Here is a 20773-nt window from a genome sequence, read left to right on the forward strand (position 1 = left end):
AGCGATAACGCACCTGGGAAACCTGTAGAGCGAAGCATACGAATTCAATATCGGATGATGGGCCCATAGCTTCGTAGAAGACCATTGAGAGGTAAGAGACGCGAAGATCGGATGGATCAAGAACTCGTGATGCCACTGGCACACGCGTGTACATTGGTCGGTTGATTCTCCCGTCCCATCTGTCGTCCGATCAGTATGTAATCGTCTGATGAAACGCACTCCGCGGCCGAGTCTGCATCGAGCGACATTTGATCGCACGCGGTATTGATGATTTTGATACTGAACGGTCTTGGCTACCCGATGTCGACCGGCTTCACTCACCTGACCAGCCCTGTCAAGGGTTCCCAACGCGGCCAGGGCAGTGGCGAGACCGTGCAAATATTCGTGGTGTGCGATCTGACGCGTGCACGTCACCACACCCGATCGCAGATCGAACGGCAAATTACACGTCGACTATGACCGCGTCCGTGCAGACAATCGGATTAATGTGCCCGCGTCTTGCACGGACAACCGTCCAAGCCAGGCTGGTGTTTCATGCGTTACTCAACTTCGTCTTGCGAAGATGAATTTGTGCAGGTGTAAGCTAGCAACAACATAGCTGATCGTACACGGTACAGGAAAATCTACCAACTCACATCCATTCAGCCAAACTCAGTCCACGACAAACTCACTCCAAACAACACGCTCTCAATGTCCACGCCCATGCTGCCCAGGCGGACTCTGCCGAAAGAAAAATCCGCCCTGCTGGAAGAAATGCATAAACTGCTGCTGCGGCCCACCACCGCCAGCACCACCCGCGCCCCCAGCCGGCCCCCCAGGGAAAGGGTGCCCTCCCTGCTGAGACATCGGGTCGTTCGGGTCGTCGCCGTTGTCGAACCGCTCTCTTAGCTCTGTGTGGGCGCCCATGAGCACGAGGTGCACCGGAGGGGAAGGGGGGGTGAACGTACCTGGATCGCTGAGCACCTCGTACGCCTCGTTGACTGCGGCCATCTTCGCTTCGCTCCCGCCCTTGTCAGGATGCGCCTTCTTCGTGGTGTCGCGGCTGTGCGCACACGGTAAGCGAAGCTGAACGCGATAGTGAGTGGGAGGGAACTCACTAAGCCTTCTTGATCGCCTTCGCGTCCGCATCGCGCGGCACGCCCAACACCTTGTAATAATCCTTCTTCCGAGACTGCCTCAAAAGCTTCTGCGCCTTCTGCAACCGCTGATGTATCTGCACACATCACACTCAGCGTCCGCGCCCTCACGGGTTAAGCACACGACGCACCTCAGGATCCGCCCGCCCGCTCGCCTCAAACGCCCGCTCAAACGCCCGCACCGCCTCCTCCCACTCCTCGTCGCCCAACAACGCCTCGCCCCTGCCCACCAACCCATCCACGTCCTCCCGCATGCCCTCCATCTCCAACAGCGCGCCGCACCACCGCTCGCCGCGCTTCGCGTCGCCCAGCTTGACGTGCGCGCGGCACAGCGCGCGGAGGATGGCTTGTCGCCGGGGGGAGGTGCGTTTCGCGTGGGGCGCGGGGAGCGCGGAGGGGATCTGGAGCGCGGCGCGCGTTGTGTGCGCTTCGAGCGCGGCTTCGAACGTTGAGCGGAGGCCGTCGTCTGCGTTTGATGTGCCGAGGAGGAGGGAGAGGACGGCGCGGAAGTCGGAGGCGTCGAGGTGTGAGTGGAGGGCTTTGAACTGCTTGTCGAGGGACTTGACGAGGCGGTGCGCGGGGAGGCATTGCGAGGAGTCCGGGTCGAACTTGAGGCATTCTTTGAGGGTCGTGAGCGCGTAGGATTGGGCGTCGTCCGGGGAGTAGGGCCCGAGGAAGTAGGAGAGGCGGAAGATCTTCATGAGGAGCGCGGTTGACGGGGTCGTGAGGTGCGTCAAGCGGCTGCAGGAGATGTGGACGGAGGATCTGGATAGATGGAGTGCGACTCACGTTAGGTCGCCGACGGCGCCCTCGACGTCACCCGCCGCCAGCGCACAGTCCGCCCGCTTCCGCCTGATGTCGACCGAGTGCGAGGCCGTGCGGAGCGCAGTCGTCGCAGCCTCCTCGCACGCCGTCCACAGCTTCGCGCGCATCGCCTTCTCCGCCTTCTTCGCGGCCGACTCTGCCTCGCCTATCGCAAGCAGCATCTCCTGCGCCTCCTCGTCCTTCGCGTCGGACGTGTACCTCTTGGCGGCCTCTCGGGCCTCGGAGAAGCGGCCTTCTTTGGTAAGGATGCGCGCCCTGTAGAGGTGGGCCTTGTCGAATGGGGTGAGGGAGAGGACTTTGTCGAGGTCGGCGAGGGCGGCGGGTAGTCGGCTGAGCGAGTAGTAGGCCATCGCTCGTTTGTAGTAGAGCAGGTAGTCGATCGGAGACTGTTCTGCAAGCGCGTTAGCGATGGGTCTCTCACTTGGAAATTGTCGACTGCGAGAACAGTGCGCGACGATGCGCACCTATGGCGTCCGAGTAGACCTTTGCGGCATCGTGGAACTGGCGCGCGGAGAGGAGCGCGTTGGCCTGGTTGATGAGTGGGAGTAGCCCTGGGGGGTAGAGCGAGGAACCGCTTGGTTCTGCGTTTGCGCCGTGCAAGAGCGCCGCCAAGAGGTAAGGGATGACCAGAGAGAGCCGGAGACGCATTTGGGGCACGCTGAACGTCGATTGTCGGCGTGTTCAGCGAGCAGACCGAGGAGGTGGGAGGAAGAGCTGGTGTGCAAGTCCGTAGACGCGCTGCGCCACGTTGCTCACGCGCGACCGCGTCCAATCACATTCGGTGGCCACAAAATCGACTCCGCTTCTGACAGCTCGCTCCACATCCGCTGCAACGATCTAAGCCCCTACGTCGGTCACCAGTTGAAGAGGGGATTGTTGCCTGAAAGCGCGGCAGTGTTCGATGGGTCGTCGACTTAGAATACCATACTGGTCGAGTAGAATATGAAAGTAGTACGGCGATGAGAGCGTACGATGAGAGACTTATTCGCGTGGCTTATCCGAAGACGTAGCGCGTGACCAGCCGAAATACTGATCCGAGTGCACAGGTCTTAGTCCAGAGGGTTAAACTGGCTCCATTCGTGGGCGGGAGGGCGCCCTTATATACATGCGAATGACAGTGGATAGCGTAACAAGGAAGACGTGGGGTTTTCTGGCTATGGGGATGCAATCGCGTGAGAAACTACTAACTTTGGTAACTGTCCGGACATAAAAGGAAACTTTGAACAACCGAATCATTGGGGCCTTGTCCTCGGCGACAGACTTCGTTCCCAGACGACTGGCACTGAGGGCGGCGGACTGCGAACCTTAGTCTGTCGCTGTCTCAGCCTGGCTCTCTGCTCGTTGTACCTGCACGCGCGACCACCCAGAAACGTTCTGAGGAGCACACGCGCTGGTGCTCGGAACGATGCAATCGGCGTTCTGCTCTGTGCTGCATTACACACGCATCTGACACGACCAATGGATTCAGAAGACGAACGCACGCTCCAAGGACCAGAAGACGAACGCGGGCAACCTCTAAGCTCTACTACCTACACCTGCGACTACGTCAGCACAGTAAGGCACACACCAGACATCGGGTAGACAAGCGGCCCAGTGGGTTCAAAGATTACAGTGCCGTGAGCGTCGGTTTCTACACGGCATCTCTGACCGCGGCGAGCAGGCCAAAGGAGAGCTGCCCTGCGCTCTTGGCTGGATCCTTGGGCTCATCGGACGGGACTTGACTACTGGCACGACAAACATGTCAAGCCCGTTTACTAGAAACTCTACCTGCAGCTGGCGCTGCCCGCTGAACCTCTGCACTACGTTATAGCAATTTCAGAACTATACGAGGCGCTTACTCTGTCCGCTACGTGCTGCATGCAATCGCTGTGTCTTATATATCTATCGAATGCGTAAGCTCAATCTCACATGCAATCCGATGGCTCAGTAAGGGCCAGTAGCATATCCACCGCTCTTGGCCCAAGCAGCCTCCATAACTCCAACATGCCAGGACATCACTGCTTCCACCGCAAGCAATGTGTCGACCAACGCAAGCGAATGGATAAGTATTCGTTGAATCGGAGATTTCGACGGTGAGACCGGGCGGAAAGACTAAGGCAAACGCGCTGTCGGTAACATGGATGAGCAGCAGTGAATTGTAGCGTCCACTCACATGCGAAGCGAATGCCTCGTTGCCTGTGAGACACGTTTATCGTCGATTGAACATGGCGCGAATGTGAACGAATGTCCGCACGGCATGGAGGAGTGCAGCGTACGGCGACAGTTATATCTGGCCTAGTTCCGTGAGACGAGACGAGTGCGACATTCATCGCAGCGGACGTGCAATGCATGCCAAATGACGACGCTGAGCCTTGTGTCAGCAGAGTCAATATTGAAGCGAATAAGTTGATCGTGTTTATCACGGTGCGCAAGGCTTCTCCTTGTGACATGCGTCCAGAATGGCATCCATCAAGTCGACGAGAGGCTGGGATATATGAGATGCACTGACGGTAGCAGCAGTGGCAGGCCCGCATACTCACCCGACAACCTCACTTCTTTCCGCGGGACCGCCCTTTCTCCTTGCCTCTCAAACGCTCACTCTCCCCCCCATCCCGTCCATTACCCAAGAACCCGCCATTCTCCAGCGCCTCCTTCGCGACCGCCGAAATACACTTCCACCTTTGCCCGCCAAGCTGCACACCGCCATACCACCGGAACACGACCAGAATCACGTCCTCGGATCTCGAGAGCTCCAGCAGCTGCGCCAGACGGTCTCCCGCGCCAGATTCCCCGCCGTCAGAGCTGCCGGAGGGGACCGCCGTACCCGTTTTGACGCTATGAGCCGTGGTCCCCGGCGTGCTTGGCGAGGAGCCTCTCCACGCCCACATAGCGTGCGTCGCCCGCTTCGCGCGCGGGACAGTTCCGACGAGGTGCTCCAGGAACTCGTCTACGCAGCCCCGCGGGCTGCTGCTATGTTGTTGTTGGTCACGAGGAAGCCGGCACGCGTGCGCCTGGAAGGTCGACTTGAGGAGGAGGAGCGGAGATGAAGAGCCGACGGGGTCTGGCCAGCGAGTTGACGAGGAGGATAGACGGGCGGAGCATAAGGCGGGAGGATGCATGCACGATGCATGTATGGTAGTAAGGAGGAGACTCATCCGTTTACATGGTCTACGACGGAATGGGTCCCTGTAGGTCCGCGCGTGCGATGTGGCTCGAAACAATCGGACTGGCGAACACGCCCTGTATTCCCCGATAGCCCTACATTGACAGCATTTGGTGGTGCTTGTGCATACATTATACGAAGTATCATAGTCAAAGGTGCAAGCGAGCGAGAGAGCGAGTACAATATGCTAGTGCTACAGAGACGCACTGGAACCCAAGAGAACAACTTTTTAATTTGCAGCAGCGACCAATCTCGGCATCTCCACTGCTTCAGCGACCTGCTCCGACTCGTTGCTGTACCCAAAGGTCGGCTCCACAACTGTCTCCTTGAGGGGCGCCTTGACCTCGTCAATCAGAAGAACTTGCCGCCTGACAAATGGCGGCGGCGAAAGAGAGGGAACATCGGGGAGAAGCAGACTCGACGAAGCAACAGCGGGATCGGAGAATTCGCTCTCGGTGGGTGTTCGTGGGCCGCTTGAAGCGGTGGTGCTTGTCGGCGTCCTATTGTGCATAGAAGGGGGCGGCGCAATCAATGCGGTCAGCCGTCTCGACGGCAGCGGCGACTCGGTCAACGGCATGTCTCCAATCTCACCCTGCTCGAGCTCGACGTTGAACTCGTCTTCCTCCGCCTCCGCAGCGATCGCCAACGCGGTCTGCTTCCTGAGCGTATTCTCCCTGCGGATCTCGTTGACGTCGAGCTCCTTCTCAGTTGTCTCCATCGAGTGACGCAGGTGGTTGGACGTCCGGATGACATGAAGAAGCCCGGTCTTGTGGTATGGCCGCCAGTCATCCGGGAGACGCTCTTCGAGCATCCAGGTGCGGAGGATGTCGTTGGGCACGCCTGGGAGGGGCGCGGTCTGTGGTTTCGGCTTGATACCGAGAACGCGCTTCACCTTTGATAGCAGTGAGCTGCGGGAAGACGACGGGCCAGCTTCCGCGTCCTCTGATGACGCGGGGTTGTTGAAGAGGTTGAGAACGATGGCCATCTCGCCCCGCGCGATCTCTGCGTGCAGTCTGTCCATCGCGTTCTCATACTCAAGCTCTCGATGAACTCGTGCGCGCGCGACGTCGTCCGTGGTCATGAGGACGCCATCCTTTGAGTGCGAGAGGAGAAGATCCATCATCTCGAGGTGATTGCGGATCGGCGCGTACTCGTCGCGCTCGTGGGCGTCACGGTGGATGAGCGACGCGTTGTGCTCGATGCAATTGTGTCGCGCGAGATCGCGGAGGCAGATGCGCTCGCGGCGCTGGCCGAGGAGGTAGAAGCCACCCCGGACGAGGACCCAGGCAAGCGGGCCGGAGAGATTGTAGCCTTTCTCGAGGGCGTGCATGAGGACTTGGGGCGTGATGCACTTGCCATCGCGGGGGAGGTAGCCGTGGTTGGCGAGGGTGTTGAGGGCGGGGCATGGCGAGCGGCTATCGCCTTTTTGAGGAGGGCAGTAGGCGCGGGAATCGGGACCGATAACGGGGCACAAGCCGGTCGAGTGACGGTGCTCGGATGTGGATGAGCGAACGGAGGGGGATGAATGGACAGAGGTGGACATGGTGGTGAAGGCGATGGCGGACTGGCGAGGGGAGGAAGGGCGGGAGGGGGACGAACCTGCTAGGGCGGAGTGTCCACTCGAGGCAATTTATGTAAAGGCCTAGTCGGTGTTGGTGGCGGGCGCGGCAGGCTTCCGAGCGGGCGCAAGGGGAGGCGCCAACCCAAGGGAAATGAATGACAGAAAGGGATTGGCACGAGTGACGAAGGCCGATCAACCAGTTGAACATTGAGGTTGGGCACGGAATGAAGAGATCTCCGCACCGACGTTCGCACGGGAAGAGGCACGCACCGACGATCCGCTCACCGCCTCAAGCGCTACGGGTCCGGTTAAGTTGTGATATGCTGTGGACAACAACCAAGGCTGTCCACATACAACGAAGCGCCGTCACAGCCTGCACAGTCTGGACGCTCCTTCACGGGTGATTGCCCCAGGTCGGAGTGTATTCTCAGTGGTTTGCCTGGCCATCGCTTCAGAACAGAACATCTGGATGTGCTTCTGCGCCCATTAGAGTGGACCTCTCGTAAGTATCAGCCAAGTACCCGTCAGCGGACCTGCCTATGCGGGGAAGCAACAGGCAAAACGTACTTCCAGACGACGAATGGACCACAGTCACTGTCGCAGAAATGACCATTAGTCAGAAGAGCTTTGATAAAGCCATCCGTAGTGGCAGCAGCGAGCGATATCGATGATCTGTTTCTGTCGCAGATGGAAAGTGGAACAGAGCGCCGACACGTTTGGGCGTCTACCTCTTCTATTCCAGTGCCCACTCGCAGCCACTCGCTCACCACGAGCAAAACAGTGTCGAAACTCCCCAGAACTTGGTTTGATGTACTGTTGTGTAGCTAATCACTCTTCTCAATCTGTCTCACATGTCGACACTCGAATTGAAGGATATCGCTGCATTGCGTCTTTTCCAGTTTGACCGTGTTCTGAACAATGGTATGTAAAAGCCTCTGGCTCTATTCATCACGTTCAGACTGCCTTTGCTAACCGTCCGGTGAGCGAAGATCCCGCCACGCACACCATCACCATCTTGGGCACTTTCTCAAAGGCAGACAACGCTTCCACGACTGATGCACCATCGCCGGCGATCGTTCGCATCGAGACGTTGGCCTTAACTGCAGACACCGCCCAAAACATACTCTCCAAATCTTTGAAGGATATCAAGCTGCTCGGGAGCAACGACATCGTAAGTCCCGCGGACTTCCCGTATGTCTGTTGAATTTTACATCAAGTGCTGTCTAGTATACATGGTTACTTGCTTGGCTGACACCATCCGACGAAAGACCCGATCTCAAGATTTACATCATTCATCCTGCGACCGAAGTCCATATTCGCAAGGTGCCGACGGGCAAAAAAACATCTCTGCACCGTGTCGCTCACTTTGCATGCAGTATTCAGCGCAGAAGTTCTTCATCATGCATGAGACTCCGGCGATGTACGAGCAGATCGTGAAGCCGTACATTGACTCCTTCCCCAAGGCCCGCACGCAATGGTCAGTCATTCCTCGCTCAACTCCCTTCCAGTTCCACGCATCTCCCGCGCAGGGTTGTCGACATCCTCGAAGGACGCTTCGAAACTGAGCAAATTCTCCATCGCGAGGACGTCGCCGAGTACGGCTACGTCATGCTCCCCGACATGAAGTGGGACCGCACGACGCTCTCCTCACTCTACCTCGTCGCCATCAGCACGTCGCCCACGATCCGCAGCCTGCGGGACCTGCACAAGTGCCATATCCCCATGTTGCGTAGCATCCGGAAGGAGGCTGCGCGGGTTGTGCAGGAGAAGTGGGGCCTCGAGCGTGGTTCATTGAGGATGTACGTGCACTACCAGCCGTCGTACTGTGAGTGTTGCCGGTATGGTGATCAACCGAGCCCTGATACTTGATCACGCTGAATCGCGCAGATCATTTTCACGTGCACATTGTCAATGTTGAATTCCAAGGCCTGCTCGGGATGAGTGTCGGACAGGCTCACCTTCTGGATGATGTAATTTCTATTGTATGTTACAATCCCCTTGCACGTTGCATGAGCTGATGACGGTATGACTATGATCAGCTCGAACTCGATCCTGACGATGGCCCCTCAATGTTCGCGCGCATGACTCTCACCTACACTCTCGGCGAGCAGCACGGCCTCTTTGACAAGATGCGCGCCGCCCAGAGCGACTTTGTCTACTAGATGCGGACAACGATGCGCATCGTCTATTTGGATGATGCCAGGTCAGTAACGATCTCAAATTTGTGCATCCATCTTGTTCTCGTTGTACCAAAGTCGTTGTAAAATGGCTGCAGATCGTCACGATCTCCAACTCACAACGCTATTCGGTGCTGGGGTATTGGCGTCGAAGGTTGTCGCAGATCGTGATGATCTGCGATGTCCGTGCATACGTGGTACACCTTCTCAAGATCTAACGCCTCCGTTGGCCGCCGGGAGTCAGCACTGCGATCAAAGACCATGGTTCAAAGAAGTATCCTCTGTTGTTTATGTCGGCCTGTAATTCTCTGTGGATTTAGACATAGGAGCTCTGACCACACTGTAGGTTTCTCATGTTGTGCGAAGTGCTGTCTATACGACTACATGCTGATGTATATGAATTGACCTTGTGCCGTCCAAGCAGAAATATCGGGCGGACCTTACGTCAGGCTGCTATCCTCTCCCCATTGCTCACAACGTGGTTGTTCGCTTCCGTCGACGCCTCGTCTCTGCAGGAATCTACGCGATATAATACGCCTCGACCATTGCGTGCACGCTTCATCGATCCGCTCGGATGTGGCAGCGTATACTTCGTACCAGATATTCAAGCGGCCGTCTCACCTGCGCCTTCGGCGCCTGGTGCCCGCAGTGACTGAATAGGCAAGCTCCGCTCCTTCATGGGTCGACGTCTGACTGTCATGAGGAGCTGGAGCTCACTGGCGTGCTCCAATACGTACGGGCGCTTATATCCACACCCTGGAACGGCGAGACGGTCTGTCTTCGCGCGACGACCATGATGTGACAGTCAATATATACTCAACTGTACGTCCTATCTGGGGTAGTGGATATCCAAGCATATGATGGGTCGTGCTTGCACGGGCCCTGGACAGATACACCAATTCCTCGAATGAGCCGGCTGTGCAATATCACAAGTCGACCACACGTATAAGCACCACGGAGCACAGGTCAGGCATGTGTATTTAAAGGAGCCCCAGCGCAGTTTGTTACTGAGTCCCCCAGACTTGCTTTGGTGCCGTTCGATTCTACATAGCATGATAAACTGGTTTCATCGTCGTAGGGGTGAACGAGATTACGTCTCGCTCTTGTACAAGACTACAAACTGTTACGCAAGTTGGGATCCCCTACTCCCAGTCGAGGTGAGTAAACTTGCTGACTCTTGCGAGTGCTTACCAACATGTCTCCACGCATCAAATATAGGTCGGCGACTACGGCTACCTGCAGAAAGATGGATCCTTTGCGCCCAAAGGCAACATTTTTAAGGACGGTCTTGCGGAGAGATATGATATCACGAAACAGGTCAGGGGATGCGACCAAATCCGGTGGGTTACTTCTGGAAACGCGAAGGAGGTATCATTTGACCCGAATGTGAATCTGTGCGCATTACACCAGCGTACCAGTGCGATGCGTCCGCTAACCATATTCCTTCCCGCAGTTCATTCGACACAATTGCGGATGCGCATCTCAAATACAAGTTCTCCTTCTCCGGCCAACGCGCCGCTCTGCTTGCGATGTACGAGCCTCAGCTCACAAGCATCACCTACCCCGCCCGCCTATCTCGTCTGCTCTCCTCCCAGGAATGGAAAAACCAAGTCATCGTCTCCGAGGGCTATACCTGTCGCTCCTACGCGCGCTTGCTCACATGGGACAGGAAGCGTGAGGTCACAGTCGGTCTCGGCGCATCTGCTCCCATCATCGCTGCACTGGGGTTTCCTGTGAGCGCTGGAGGAGGCATCGATCTGAGCTGGAAGACGAGCACACATAGTTGCGATTGGAAGGCGCGAGGTGTCCGGTTGCGAGAGAAGGAAGTTGCCGAGAAAGAAGCGAGACAGTTGTGTTATCCTCTCTTCAAGTTGGTCGCCTTGCATGCCCCGCCTGGGGTGCCCGCCTCAGGGCTGCGCGCCAGAGGAAAGATCGAGTTCGAGCTTCCAGATGCACCTCTTCCATGGGAGAATGATGGCACGTCCCCTGGATCTGAGCCAGACACATCGGATTCTTCAAACAGAGGATAGTTATACTCACGACTTTCCACGAACAAGAGTGTACGATTGACCTTCATATGCCAGCGACTTTTGTATGTATAGTTGTGCAGAAGCGTCGTCGAGTATCATCATTATTACAAGGAGTCTATAGTAATAAGCAATTCTTTAGCGTTTTATTCTTTACATTCAGCTTGGGGTAGCATGAGGGATCGGGATCACGTACGCGCTATGACACAGCGTTGAAATTGTCGCTTATAAGCAGACCTCACTAAGATGCTAAGATGCACAACTACCTGTCGAAAGGGCCATCGAGCAGTCGGACAAGCATTGTATGAGTGCTGATCTGACGCAGTGTTAGCGGCCGTCATCTGTGAAGTGAGTACCAGGAGCATGCTAACCTTGATGGGCCGTCTCATGCGCCGCAGCAAAGAACATTCTGAAACTGCTGACTGCGTGCTGTATTGTCATCGACATGTTAACGCTGGGCAGAATGTATAGTCTTCAAACAGATTAGTCCGCTATATTCAAGAGCGGCCATGCCAAAGACGATTACAATAATGTGGGTCGATGATTCGCATCCAGCGGCTTTCTATCGCAAGATGATTGCCGGCGCAATCTCGGTGCGCAGTTACACCGCGAGTTCATGATTCCTAGCTGAGAAACGTCCTGACATCAGCATCCATGGTGTCGCTTATCGTTCGTTATCAGGTTCAAGAGCTTCTCACGTACGATTACAAGTCGCGTCCCTTTCCCATCCCTTCGAGTCCCTCCGGTCCTCCATGGCCACGGGTCTATCAGAGACATCGCAAGTTCTCGCGATGCAACGCAGCCTCGGAACTCCGATGTCCCCGTGAATCCGTAATTCCTTGACCGCTGAAGCGAGATGTCCATCGCTGAAAGAGCAATTCACCATGCTTGAGACGGAATGGTTTTTGGGCTTGGAATTCACCCAGCTGGCACTCTTGTTCACTCCCCCGGCAGGTTACGATGTCAACAGCAGCTTCCTGTAAGCCCAAATTCCGCGTCGCAATCTGGCATGTAGCGTTTCTCGCTTACTCTTCAGTTGACTGACTCGCGTCAACAGTGGAGGTGGAGTTGCCGGCCTGGCGCTAGCGGTCGTCCTCGGGCGACACGAACAGAAAGATTCACCGATCGAAGTAACTCTTTATGAGGCGCGTCCGGAGATTAGTACCTTCGGTGCAGGTATCACTGTCTGGCAGCGCACATGGAGAGTGATGGAGCTGCTTGGGCTTGACGCAGAGCTAGCGGCAGCATCAGTAAGACCACCAAGTAAAGGATTGGGTGAGCGCTCACATTCAACTAACTCGGTCGCAATCGCCTAGACTGAACTTGCGACTCGCGGACGGTATACAGGCCCTGGATTTGTTTATAGGAGAGGAGATAAATCAGAGGGTGGATACACCTATCACAGGGTAATGCTGCCGTGTAAGCCCAGTGTGATTCACAGACATGATCCAAGCTCAAATATTTCGTTACAGATGGATCCTCCAGTATGCACCGAGCCGACCTGGTTGGAGTTCTCTTGCGCAATGTGCCTTCGTCATGCACCATACAAACCTCAAAGAGATTACTCCGCTATACAGATTTCAGTGATGCAGACAGCGGAGCAAAGTACATCACGCTGTATTTCACCGACGGTTCCACTGCAGAAACCGATATACTTATCGGCGCGGATGGTATCAAGTCAGCCGCTCGCGCTTGCATGTACGAACTTGCCCACCGCCGCGACTGTGCTCCTACGATCGACCGGCTGAGTTGCGCTCGATGCTCTGCAGCCACGCCGAAATGGACAGGGATGGTCGTATATCGGTGCCTCATACCGACAGCGAAGCTGAAAGAAGTGAACCCGGAGCATCAAGCATTGCGGTATACACTTTGTGTGAGCATTATGCCGAAACTGTTCATGATTCATATTGATTAGTTGCATCAGTATTCCGGCAAGTCTAAGGTGAGGACTACCAGCCGCGATCCTTGCTCGTTGCGATAATGCCTTGCATCACAAAGCATGTCGTATCCTATCCTGTTTCACATGGGAGCTTCATCACTTTCATTGGCTTCAAAACAAGACCGGAAGCTGAAGGGACTACATACGAAGGGAAGTGGGTTCAAAGCGTGCCGAAACAGGAGTTGTTGGACCTTCTCACCGATTGGGAGCGCGAAGTGCAAGAGATGTTGGAGGTGCGTGAAACGGCAGAGCTTTTCTAGCTAGGCCGGTGATGTGGGTCGGATTGTATCTGCCAGTGTGTCGAGGACCCCTCTCGCTGGGCCATCCATATGATCGCGGATTTGCCGTTTTCTGTATCAGGTCGAGTAGCACTCTTGGGTGACGCAGTGCGTATCGGCCAACGGGCAAAAAATTATGACAAACATCGCTGACATGCTCGCATCTGTAGGTGCACGCTATGGAGACCCATCTGGGCGCCGGTGCGGGACAAAGCATCGAGGTCAGCATCCAGCCAGCCTCATGAACAAGCGAACTTACGCAGGCTCGACAGGACGCTTACATCCTCGGACGGCTCCTCGCCCATCCACTGTGCACGCTATCGCGAGTGCCGGAGGTCCTACGCATCTACCAAAGCGTCCGACTGCCTTTTGCAAAGACCGTTCTCGGACGTGCAAAGCGTACCGGACGCATGTGCGAGTTCAATTGCCCCGGTATGTATGACGGTAGCGAAGCCGCAGATGAGAAGGAACAGTTGGATGAGCTTGGTAAGGCCCTTTACGGCCAATGGCAATGGCAGTGGCGCGAGCGATTTGACGATCAATGGGAGGTTGCGGAGTGGGCAATCGAGCAGTTCATGTACATGAATGAAGCAAAGGCTCAGGCGAGATAGCGCTTTTGGGGTACATTACTTTATATGCCTGCATATGTTTTCACGATTCATGATGGATAGACTTGGCGGTTGGGACGACTTACCTTGACGAAGACACAGCGTGCACATGATACGAGAGAGGGTCACCGACATTCATGGACAACATGCGCGCATTCGGCTTCTATTTGCATCCTCTTCATAATACCATACATTGGAACGTTATAGAGACACGTCAAGTCCGAGCACCGAATCTCCCACAAGACGACAGCATGATAACAACGACAAAAGCACGACAATCTATAAGCCCAAGCAGAAACGTAGTGGGTACATACTTCACAATTTCATAAGTCATTCCACATAGGACGAGGACCAGCGTTCGGCAATATACATTTTTTATTTGCACTTCACATCGGTTCTTTCTTGAGCCATTCCTCCTCGGTGTTGTTGTTCGCTTCCGCAGCGTCCACCGCCTCGAGCAGCTCCGCGTCGGCATCAGCGTCGGCGTCGACCTCAGCCTCAGCATCCGCATCGGCGTCCGCATCTGCATCGGCGTCTGCGTCCATGTCTACCTCCGAGCGCGAGTTGCTAGCGCTATGACGAGATGTGTCCGAGTCGCGAGGCGAGCCTCGAGCAGAAGATACGGCCATATTGCCGTTGAGCGGCGGGGAATGCGACGCGGACTTGTTGCCGTTCACGCGCGCACCACCAGACGAAGTCTTCGAGTGCCCCACCGGAGACTGGGCACGAGAGCCCCTCGGCCGTAAGCCACGTTCCTCAAATACGTCGTCGTCGTCGTTGACCGACGACCCGGGCAGAGTCGCAATGTACGGCGGCGTCGGCGGTGAGCGCTGCGAGCCAATGCGTGCAGACTGCGCGTGCGGCGAGGGCATCGAGCGCTGCTGCTCGTCGCGTTCACGCTCGCGCTCATGGCGTCCATACGGTGGAGAAGAGAGTACCGTGCCATTGGGGCCAAGGACGCGCGAAGACTGCGGCGACGTTCCATGAGTGACCGGCAACGTGTCTGTTCTATGAAGCGCACGATCGGGACCCGGACGGCCGTTGAGCGAGTTTTGGTGGTGCGAAGACGGATGAATGGCTGCTGGTTGCTGGTGGTGGCCGAGGACGCCGCTCGCCATCTGGCTATCTAATGTGCCGCGGCGCTCGACCCGCTTCATTTTCTTGCGGCAGCTGGTTGGTTGGGCGAGTAATGGTCAGAATACATACTTCGCGAAGCAGTGAATAACCTACCGGTCGCATACTGTTCCAGGACCTTCGGGCCCTGGACCCCACTTCTCGACGCACTTGCCTTCCTTGTACCGCCCGGGAAGTCCGCACTGCCTGCAGATGCGTTGACCCTGGGCGTTCGTTGGCGGATAGCCCCCGCCCTGAATAGTCGACGGGCCCGCGATCAAGCTTCCCGTGGGACCTGAGGTCGGTGCAGCAGACAATGAACAAATCACGCCTTCTTTCATAGATCGATGCACGTACCAAGGGTCAGAACCGTCCCGTTCGCGCCGAGGCTCTGAGAGCTCCCTAACTTGTTCTTCTTCACAGGGGCACCAGTCACAGGCGGTGCAAAAATGTGCGTCTGATACGTCTGCACCTGGCCAGGCGAAGGAAGCGGCCCCGGGGCACCCACTCCATTTCCGCCCGCGCTGTGTCCAGGAATAGGCGAGACGCCAGAGCTGCCCGGAGGCGAGACTCCCGGGCCGGACGCAGATGCCGACGGGTGCAGCTGTTGATGCGAGGGGTGCGCGGACAGCGAGGATGATGCGCGAGAGCGTGAGTGCGTATGGTTGTGTGGCACGCCAAGATGGAATGCGCGATCGCGTCGATCAGGGGACTGCGAGCGATGACGCATGCGCGGGATGACCATGTGCTGGGACGGGTGATGCGAGAGCGACTGAGCGTGCGGACGGGCGAGGGCGGCGGGCGCGCCATCGAGGCGGCGATCAGGGTCGTCGCCCGTCGTCGCCTCCAACAGCATCTCTTCGAGGCTGATCGAACTGCCCCGACTACGTGAGCGAGAATGCGAGCCAGAACGCGAGTGCGAGCGGCCGCGACGGTGGGGTTGGCGTTCGCCGAGCGCCTGCTGCGAAGGACGGCCAGTGGCGTCGACATAGCGTATTTGCACGGGTTCCTCGCGTTCACGGCCTCCAGCACGGTATGAACGTTGTTGCGGCGATGGATGATAGTACGGGTGAAGAGCGGGCACGCTTGCATTGCCCGAGTGTTGAAGCGGAATGAGCGGCGAAGACTCTGTGGCATGACCATTGATTGTCATGTACTGTGGTGAATTAGACGGCTGACGGCGAGTCAGCAAGGGTAACTACAGCTAGACATAAGGATGACCTACAGAAGCACTGTAACGACGCGGTCTGTCAATCATTTCACGGTCAAGATCACGCTCGCTGCGCATCCTCTTTGCGGGAGGCGGCACGCCAGGTCCACCAGGAAGACCAGGATACACGATTGCGTCCATACTACCCGACCGCGGCCTGACGCGACTGTTGGCGTTGGGCACGGGCGGAGGAGGGAGCGTCGGAAAAACCGCTGCCCCGGTTATGTTCGCGCGGTGAAGGGCCGCGGAACGACCGGGAGCGGACTTGAGCATAGACGAGCCGATGCTCGGGAGAGACTGGGACGGCGGAAGCGGAGGCTGGACGAGGACGAGCTGGCCGCCACCGTCCGCGACGAGGCGCGAAAAGTTCATGCGCGCGTCGGAGGAGCGGACCTCGACGGTGCTGAGATAGTGATTGAGCTCGCCCCATGCTTCCTGGATGATGCGGAGGCGTGCGTCGGACTCGTCGCGAGCGGCCTCTGCGCGCTCAGCGCGCGCCTCGTACTCGAGGATGACCTTGACGGCAGACTCGGGAAGTGGTTGTGCCTGGCCGTTCGCGGGGGAGCCGTTCGGGGCGCCAGAGGGTGAGTTGTCACTACCTGAGCGTGTGGCAGCTGACGAGGACGAAGGCTGGGTGAGACTGGAGACGAGACGCTCTGCCTTTTCCGCGCGTCGTTTGGCCTTGGAGAGCTCGTGATGCAGAGAGTCTATCTCACGAAGGGCATCGGAGAGGAGGGAGGCGAGCTGCGCGGGCGAGCGACTAGGAGGGGGCGCGCCACCATTGACCATCGCGGGCACCGACACAGACGGCGCGGGAGGCTCTGGGGGCGAGCGTGTGGCGGGGACGGGAATGGGGGCAGGAGGAGGGGGTGGATGTGGCGAGGCAGACATGTCAGACGAGGTGCAGGACGCGGGGTGCGTGGAGGGGGACGGGAAGGGGTCGTCGTCGTCGTCGGCGGCGAGGAGGGAGGTAGAGGCGATGGCGGGGCTGGGGGAGGAGGAGGGCCGGGCGGGGATGCGGGGCCATAAATGCGGACGGGAGGAGATATGCGTGCGGCACGCTCGCTGTGGCTGGGCAGCCGGATTGGGGGGCGCGCGTGCGGCGATTGGCTAGCGCGGCGCTGACCGCCTGCCTGATTGGGCGGCTTGCCCTGTTTTCCCGCCACCCTTCCGGCGCCCCTTTCCACTCTCGGCTCCGCCCCGGGACCCCGGCCACTTTGTGTCTCGTGGGGATGGCCACACCAGGCGTGGTGGCCTCCGTGCTGTGCCACGCCCTCGCTCGCAAATTCTCCCGACCAAGGCGAGCGCGCACCAGACGACGGCGATGGCCCGAGCTTGCCCTTCGATGGAATGTCTGATGCATGCGGCCTGTGCAACGCAACTTGTCTCCGCGTCTTCTGGCCCTGCCCGGTGCCGACTGTGCAGCTCCGCGCCGGCCCTTGCGCGTTGGGTGTTCCGTGCGTGCGTGGGTGCGAGGACTTCTCTCCACCACCAGGAGTGGTTCCGAGTTCTCATCGCCGTCTGACGCCTCGCTTTCCCCTTGCGTCCCCGTCGTCCAGGAACCGCGGCCCTTGGCCATATCGGACTCCGTCCCTCCACAATGCTCCCGCAGGTCCTCAGCGCTCGGCCGCCTCACCACCGTCCTCTCCGACGCCTCGTATCGCGCATGCGTCGTACGGCATCCTCCCACGTCCATCGTCTTTAGCGCACCTCATGCCTTCCCCCGGTGCTCGTCGCTGTCACGCGCCCACGCCGTGTCCATGCCCCGTTCCGGACTTTGCGACCGTTGCGCAGTCTCGTCTATTCTTGATGCGCGTCGAACCACGGTGCAGTATATCATTTGCATCTCTTCTGGTCATACTGACGTCGAACGTCGCGGTGGATCGTTCGCAGCAGTGCGTGTCATGCGGTGCAGTGGCAAAAAATATCTGCGATGCGCGCGCGCGCCAACAGCGAATGCGAATGCGCGGAAATCCACGGGAACATGTCGGTCTTTCACACGTACGTAACGGGCCTGGATCTTTGCGTCTAGCGGAACCCCGACACAGGATCTGCCAAGGGTCGACGATGCGGGGAGAGTGTGCATGCTCGAGGCAGCGATTAGGTGGCTATAATCTCCCAGCGCCGCGAAGAGCCAATCCCGCCGGAGGATGGCCTCCAGACAGATGTCGACGGTGACAGGCACTGTTCGGTCCAGTCGGCGCGTGGGCGGCCAGTGGCTGGGGTCCGCGCCCGATTCTCGGGAGGCCTGTTGGTCGTCGGCTGATGCGCGCTCACCGGCGGAGACGGCGGCTCATCGTGCGGCGGGTGATCGCTCTTCCCGAGAAGGCTCCCACGCCTCCCGCCCACGTGTCTTCTCATGGAAATTCTGCGCCGCCCAATGCGCTGCTGTGTGCGGCCTGTGCGCCTCGGCGTCCCGTGCGACGACCATCGAGTTGTGTGTCCCATCGTTGCCACCTCATGCGAGCTGCGTGGCTCGGCGACTACAACGATGGACTCGATGCGAATCAGCCGCGCAGTACACCCGAGACGGCCGGGTGGTTCCTGGTGTTACCCCTGCTGATCATCCCGGTTTTGTTCTGATGATCGCAGCCAACGAGCCCAGACAATCCTGGTTACGAGCGCGCTTTCTTTTTACTTCCGCTATAGCGCCCGCCCCCTTTGCCCCACCCCGGGAGCATGTGGCGCATTGTCCCGCCCATCACAACGCGTCCGTGGTGAGGCACTCCCTCCCCGCCTTATTCAGCCACTTCCCAGCCAGCCACCCCCCGCTCCATCAGACCGTCCTTTCCGTCCTCTTCGACGGGGGTCCTCTTCCTCTCTCTCCCCTTCGACGGGGGTCCTTTGCAATTCTCTCCCCTCTCCGCTCCGCACCGCACACATTACCGCTCCCTTGCCAGCGCTACTCTCCCCTGCCCCATTCCTATCTGTTTCTATGCACCGCCGCGCAACCGCGGTACAATCGCAGCCGCGCAGACAAATATGTTTGCCCTCTGCCCCGCCCGCGCCTTCCCATCTCAGGCCCATACGTCTGATCACCGTGTCATCCCTGCGGCCATCTGCCTGCGGTACAACGGCTTCCCCTGCCGCGACTAGCTAGCGTCACCTGCCTACGCTTCCAGCGCCAGCGCCGTGCGTGCAGCCACAAGGACCTATCTGCGCTGCGCTTCTGGTGTCCGAACAACGTACGGCGTCGCGCGCCACCTCTCTCAGTCCTACAGCTCCCGACCAGGCGACAATGCCTGCATGGAGCGGCCCGCGAATTTAAGGTTCTACATGCATGCATGCGGTCGGCGCGCGCGCGATGGATATCGATAGGTCCCTCGTCTGTATAGTTAACGCGTCCGCGAGTTCGCGTCGACTCACCGCGCGCAGATGTTCCCAGCGCCTCCCGTCTCCTCGTTGCATTCGCAGTGCCGTGCCGCACTGGACGCGTCTTCCCGTGCGCTGTACGCCAGTAGTTCAGATCCCTGTTCTCGCGTTCATTTCCGCACTGCGTACGTTCTGGTTCTGGTCTCTGCCTCGCTGTGTGTAACTTACTACGGCCCTGAGCCAAATTGACCGCTGTCTTGCTAAACATTCGCTCGCACGCGACGATTCTCTGCCTAGCGGCTTGCCCGGGTTCTCGCTAAGCATTGCAGTACAGATAATCACCGGCGAGCGGCTCGCTGGGTAAGATGGACTGCCTGCACGGATCGTCTGTGGCTTGCGGGGCAGGCCACGGCCGTTAGATCACCGAGGGTAGGATATGTACCGGTGCGGCGTCGATCTATCTAGTAACGCTATGCTGCTCAAGGGTGTTCCGGCCCATGTCCCCTCTCCTGCCCTTGTCAGCTGCTCGCCGGCATCCTCATCTCGTCTCGTTCGAGAAGCAATGTAGCTGCACACAGCATCCGCGCATGCAGGCCGCGAACCGCGCAACCGCCGCGCCTGTCTTCGTGTGCCTTGCATGCAGTTGGACGTCGCACAGAGCTTGGGAAAGTACGAGACGGGAGGGTGCTGGGTGCTGACAAATGCGCGAGGTTGTGCGCAGAAGCATCCTTGCGGAGCTGGCTGGACGAGCGGCGTCAGCCAATCATCCACTCCACTCGGCAGGACTTCCGTCCTACGTTCCTGTCTTGCTTCGAATTCTTTGCTTCGTGCGACATCGAAGCGTGGATCTGCTCATCCCATCCCCGTCACCGTATCCCGCAAGCATTTGTATTGTCCTGCCGTGCGCGCTATGATTCGCTCGGACGCAGCGACCACGATAACCAATCACCGTCGGTGACGTGGTCACTAATGGCGCACACCGGCATCCGCGCGCACGGTGGGAGCCAGCCTTTCGTGCGTGCGTGCGTGTGTGCGCAGAGGAGAGATGAAATTTCAAACCGAAAGGTGGAGGGAGCGCGCCTGGTAGCGACCGAGGGGCGGAGTCATGGCGACAGACGGACCTTTGTCCTTGCCCTTGCGGCGTCGTCGGGTTTCCGCCGACGCCCTTGTCTTCACCGCTCTCCCTTGCGTGCGCGACCCTGGTGAGATGCAAAAGGCGAATGAATGAGGTGGCTCGGCTTCTGATGCCTTTTTCTATCTATGAAATTCGTCGTGCACGACGGCCGTTCTGCGTCCTGCGTTCTGTGTACCTGCATTCTGCGGTCCGCGCTGCCAATTGCGGCATTGCGGGAACGCCACGACGATTCCAGCACGAGCCGCACCTGTGCGCTTGTGCGGAGTTGAGGAAGCAGGAATCAAAGACAAAGTTCAGAATACAACGAACG

The 20773-nt window shown here is 58.2% G+C and overlaps 9 protein-coding genes across 9 annotated transcripts; 4 read left to right on the top strand and 5 right to left on the bottom strand.

Moving 5' to 3' along the window:
• Positions 1-654: 654 nt before the first annotated feature.
• On the bottom strand, positions 655-3007 carry LAESUDRAFT_719669 (uncharacterized protein). The gene is made up of 6 exons (XM_040907676.1): positions 2426-3007; positions 1926-2352; positions 1268-1877; positions 1098-1213; positions 948-1042; positions 655-890 (listed from the first exon to the last, which is right to left on the bottom strand). Exons 1-6 carry the CDS (start codon positions 2607-2609, stop codon positions 688-690), a joined length of 1635 nt encoding a protein of 544 aa, XP_040770816.1. The 5' UTR covers positions 2610-3007; the 3' UTR covers positions 655-687.
• Positions 3008-4495: 1488 nt separating this feature from the next.
• LAESUDRAFT_606690 (uncharacterized protein) lies at positions 4496-5020 on the bottom strand (the record flags this gene model as incomplete). The annotated part of the gene is made up of 1 exon (XM_040903125.1): positions 4496-5020. A coding segment is annotated over one exon (525 nt), but the record flags the coding sequence as incomplete, so codon positions are not given.
• A 741-nt stretch (positions 5021-5761) lies between these two features.
• LAESUDRAFT_623726 (Cloroperoxidase) lies at positions 5762-6595 on the bottom strand (the record flags this gene model as incomplete). The annotated part of the gene is made up of 2 exons (XM_040903308.1): positions 5762-5995; positions 6080-6595. Coding segments are annotated over 2 exons (750 nt in total), but the record flags the coding sequence as incomplete, so codon positions are not given.
• Positions 6596-7396: 801 nt separating this feature from the next.
• LAESUDRAFT_40073 (scavenger mRNA decapping enzyme) lies at positions 7397-8924 on the top strand. The gene is made up of 7 exons (XM_040902309.1): positions 7397-7585; positions 7654-7835; positions 7892-7987; positions 8041-8141; positions 8194-8489; positions 8552-8646; positions 8704-8924. Exons 1-7 carry the CDS (start codon positions 7516-7518, stop codon positions 8824-8826), a joined length of 963 nt encoding a protein of 320 aa, XP_040770819.1. The 5' UTR covers positions 7397-7515; the 3' UTR covers positions 8827-8924.
• A 969-nt stretch (positions 8925-9893) lies between these two features.
• LAESUDRAFT_754292 (uncharacterized protein) lies at positions 9894-10871 on the top strand (the record flags this gene model as incomplete). Its single annotated transcript, XM_040911868.1, has 3 exons — positions 9894-9998; positions 10060-10235; positions 10295-10871. 3 exons carry the CDS (start codon positions 9894-9896, stop codon positions 10869-10871), a joined length of 858 nt encoding a protein of 285 aa, XP_040770820.1.
• Positions 10872-11617: 746 nt separating this feature from the next.
• Positions 11618-13774, top strand: LAESUDRAFT_719676 (FAD/NAD(P)-binding domain-containing protein). Its single transcript, XM_040907677.1, has 9 exons — positions 11618-11875; positions 11926-12143; positions 12216-12287; positions 12341-12741; positions 12793-12810; positions 12867-13040; positions 13104-13193; positions 13256-13306; positions 13358-13774. Exons 1-9 carry the CDS (start codon positions 11829-11831, stop codon positions 13694-13696), a joined length of 1410 nt encoding a protein of 469 aa, XP_040770821.1. The 5' UTR covers positions 11618-11828; the 3' UTR covers positions 13697-13774.
• Positions 13775-13817: 43 nt separating this feature from the next.
• LAESUDRAFT_719677 (uncharacterized protein) lies at positions 13818-16962 on the bottom strand. Its single transcript, XM_040907678.1, has 4 exons — positions 16032-16962; positions 15164-15980; positions 14924-15101; positions 13818-14863 (listed from the first exon to the last, which is right to left on the bottom strand). Exons 1-4 carry the CDS (start codon positions 16905-16907, stop codon positions 14080-14082), a joined length of 2655 nt encoding a protein of 884 aa, XP_040770822.1. The 5' UTR covers positions 16908-16962; the 3' UTR covers positions 13818-14079.
• Positions 16458-17939, bottom strand: LAESUDRAFT_39812 (uncharacterized protein). The gene has a single exon (XM_040902302.1). It carries the CDS (start codon positions 17710-17712, stop codon positions 16909-16911), a length of 804 nt encoding a protein of 267 aa, XP_040770823.1. The 5' UTR covers positions 17713-17939; the 3' UTR covers positions 16458-16908.
• LAESUDRAFT_39393 (uncharacterized protein) lies at positions 17815-19174 on the top strand. The gene is made up of 2 exons (XM_040902291.1): positions 17815-17842; positions 17913-19174. Exon 2 carries the CDS (start codon positions 18167-18169, stop codon positions 19049-19051), a length of 885 nt encoding a protein of 294 aa, XP_040770824.1. The 5' UTR covers positions 17815-17842; positions 17913-18166; the 3' UTR covers positions 19052-19174.
• The last annotated feature ends 1599 nt before the right edge of the window (positions 19175-20773 follow it).

The sequence above is a fragment of the Laetiporus sulphureus genome (assembly GCF_001632365.1).
Source record: "Laetiporus sulphureus 93-53 unplaced genomic scaffold LAESUscaffold_1, whole genome shotgun sequence".
Classification (NCBI taxonomy): Eukaryota; Fungi; Basidiomycota; class Agaricomycetes; order Polyporales; family Laetiporaceae; genus Laetiporus; species Laetiporus sulphureus.

What these genes read in the sequence shown, in the direction of transcription:
- LAESUDRAFT_39393 (XM_040902291.1), top strand. Translation starts at nt 18,167, where the DNA reads ATGGCCTCCAGACAGATGTCGACGGTGACAGGCACTGTTCGGTCCAGT.
- LAESUDRAFT_39812 (XM_040902302.1), bottom strand. Translation starts at nt 17,712, where the DNA reads ATGGACGTGGGAGGATGCCGTACGACGCATGCGCGATACGAGGCGTCG.
- LAESUDRAFT_40073 (XM_040902309.1), top strand. Translation starts at nt 7,516, where the DNA reads ATGTCGACACTCGAATTGAAGGATATCGCTGCATTGCGTCTTTTCCAG. An exon ending in TGACCGTGTTCTGAACAATG is followed by an intron (nt 7,586 to 7,653) that starts GTATGTAAAAGC and finishes CGGTGAGCGAAG; the next exon opens with ATCCCGCCACGCACACCATC. An exon ending in GCACTACCAGCCGTCGTACT is followed by an intron (nt 8,490 to 8,551) that starts GTGAGTGTTGCC and finishes TGAATCGCGCAG; the next exon opens with ATCATTTTCACGTGCACATT.
- LAESUDRAFT_719677 (XM_040907678.1), bottom strand. Translation starts at nt 16,907, where the DNA reads ATGTCTGCCTCGCCACATCCACCCCCTCCTCCTGCCCCCATTCCCGTC. An exon ending in CGCGTCGTTACAGTGCTTCT is followed by an intron (nt 15,981 to 16,031) that starts GTAGGTCATCCT and finishes ACTCGCCGTCAG; the next exon opens with CCGTCTAATTCACCACAGTA. An exon ending in CCTGGAACAGTATGCGACCG is followed by an intron (nt 14,864 to 14,923) that starts GTAGGTTATTCA and finishes CCAACCAACCAG; the next exon opens with CTGCCGCAAGAAAATGAAGC.
- LAESUDRAFT_719669 (XM_040907676.1), bottom strand. Translation starts at nt 2,609, where the DNA reads ATGCGTCTCCGGCTCTCTCTGGTCATCCCTTACCTCTTGGCGGCGCTC. An exon ending in GGTCTACTCGGACGCCATAG is followed by an intron (nt 2,353 to 2,425) that starts GTGCGCATCGTC and finishes ACGCGCTTGCAG; the next exon opens with AACAGTCTCCGATCGACTAC. An exon ending in AAGGCGATCAAGAAGGCTTA is followed by an intron (nt 1,043 to 1,097) that starts GTGAGTTCCCTC and finishes GTGTGCGCACAG; the next exon opens with CCGCGACACCACGAAGAAGG.
- LAESUDRAFT_719676 (XM_040907677.1), top strand. Translation starts at nt 11,829, where the DNA reads ATGTCAACAGCAGCTTCCTGTAAGCCCAAATTCCGCGTCGCAATCTG. An exon ending in AAGTGCAAGAGATGTTGGAG is followed by an intron (nt 13,041 to 13,103) that starts GTGCGTGAAACG and finishes TGTATCTGCCAG; the next exon opens with TGTGTCGAGGACCCCTCTCG. An exon ending in TAGCACTCTTGGGTGACGCA is followed by an intron (nt 13,194 to 13,255) that starts GTGCGTATCGGC and finishes TCGCATCTGTAG; the next exon opens with GTGCACGCTATGGAGACCCA.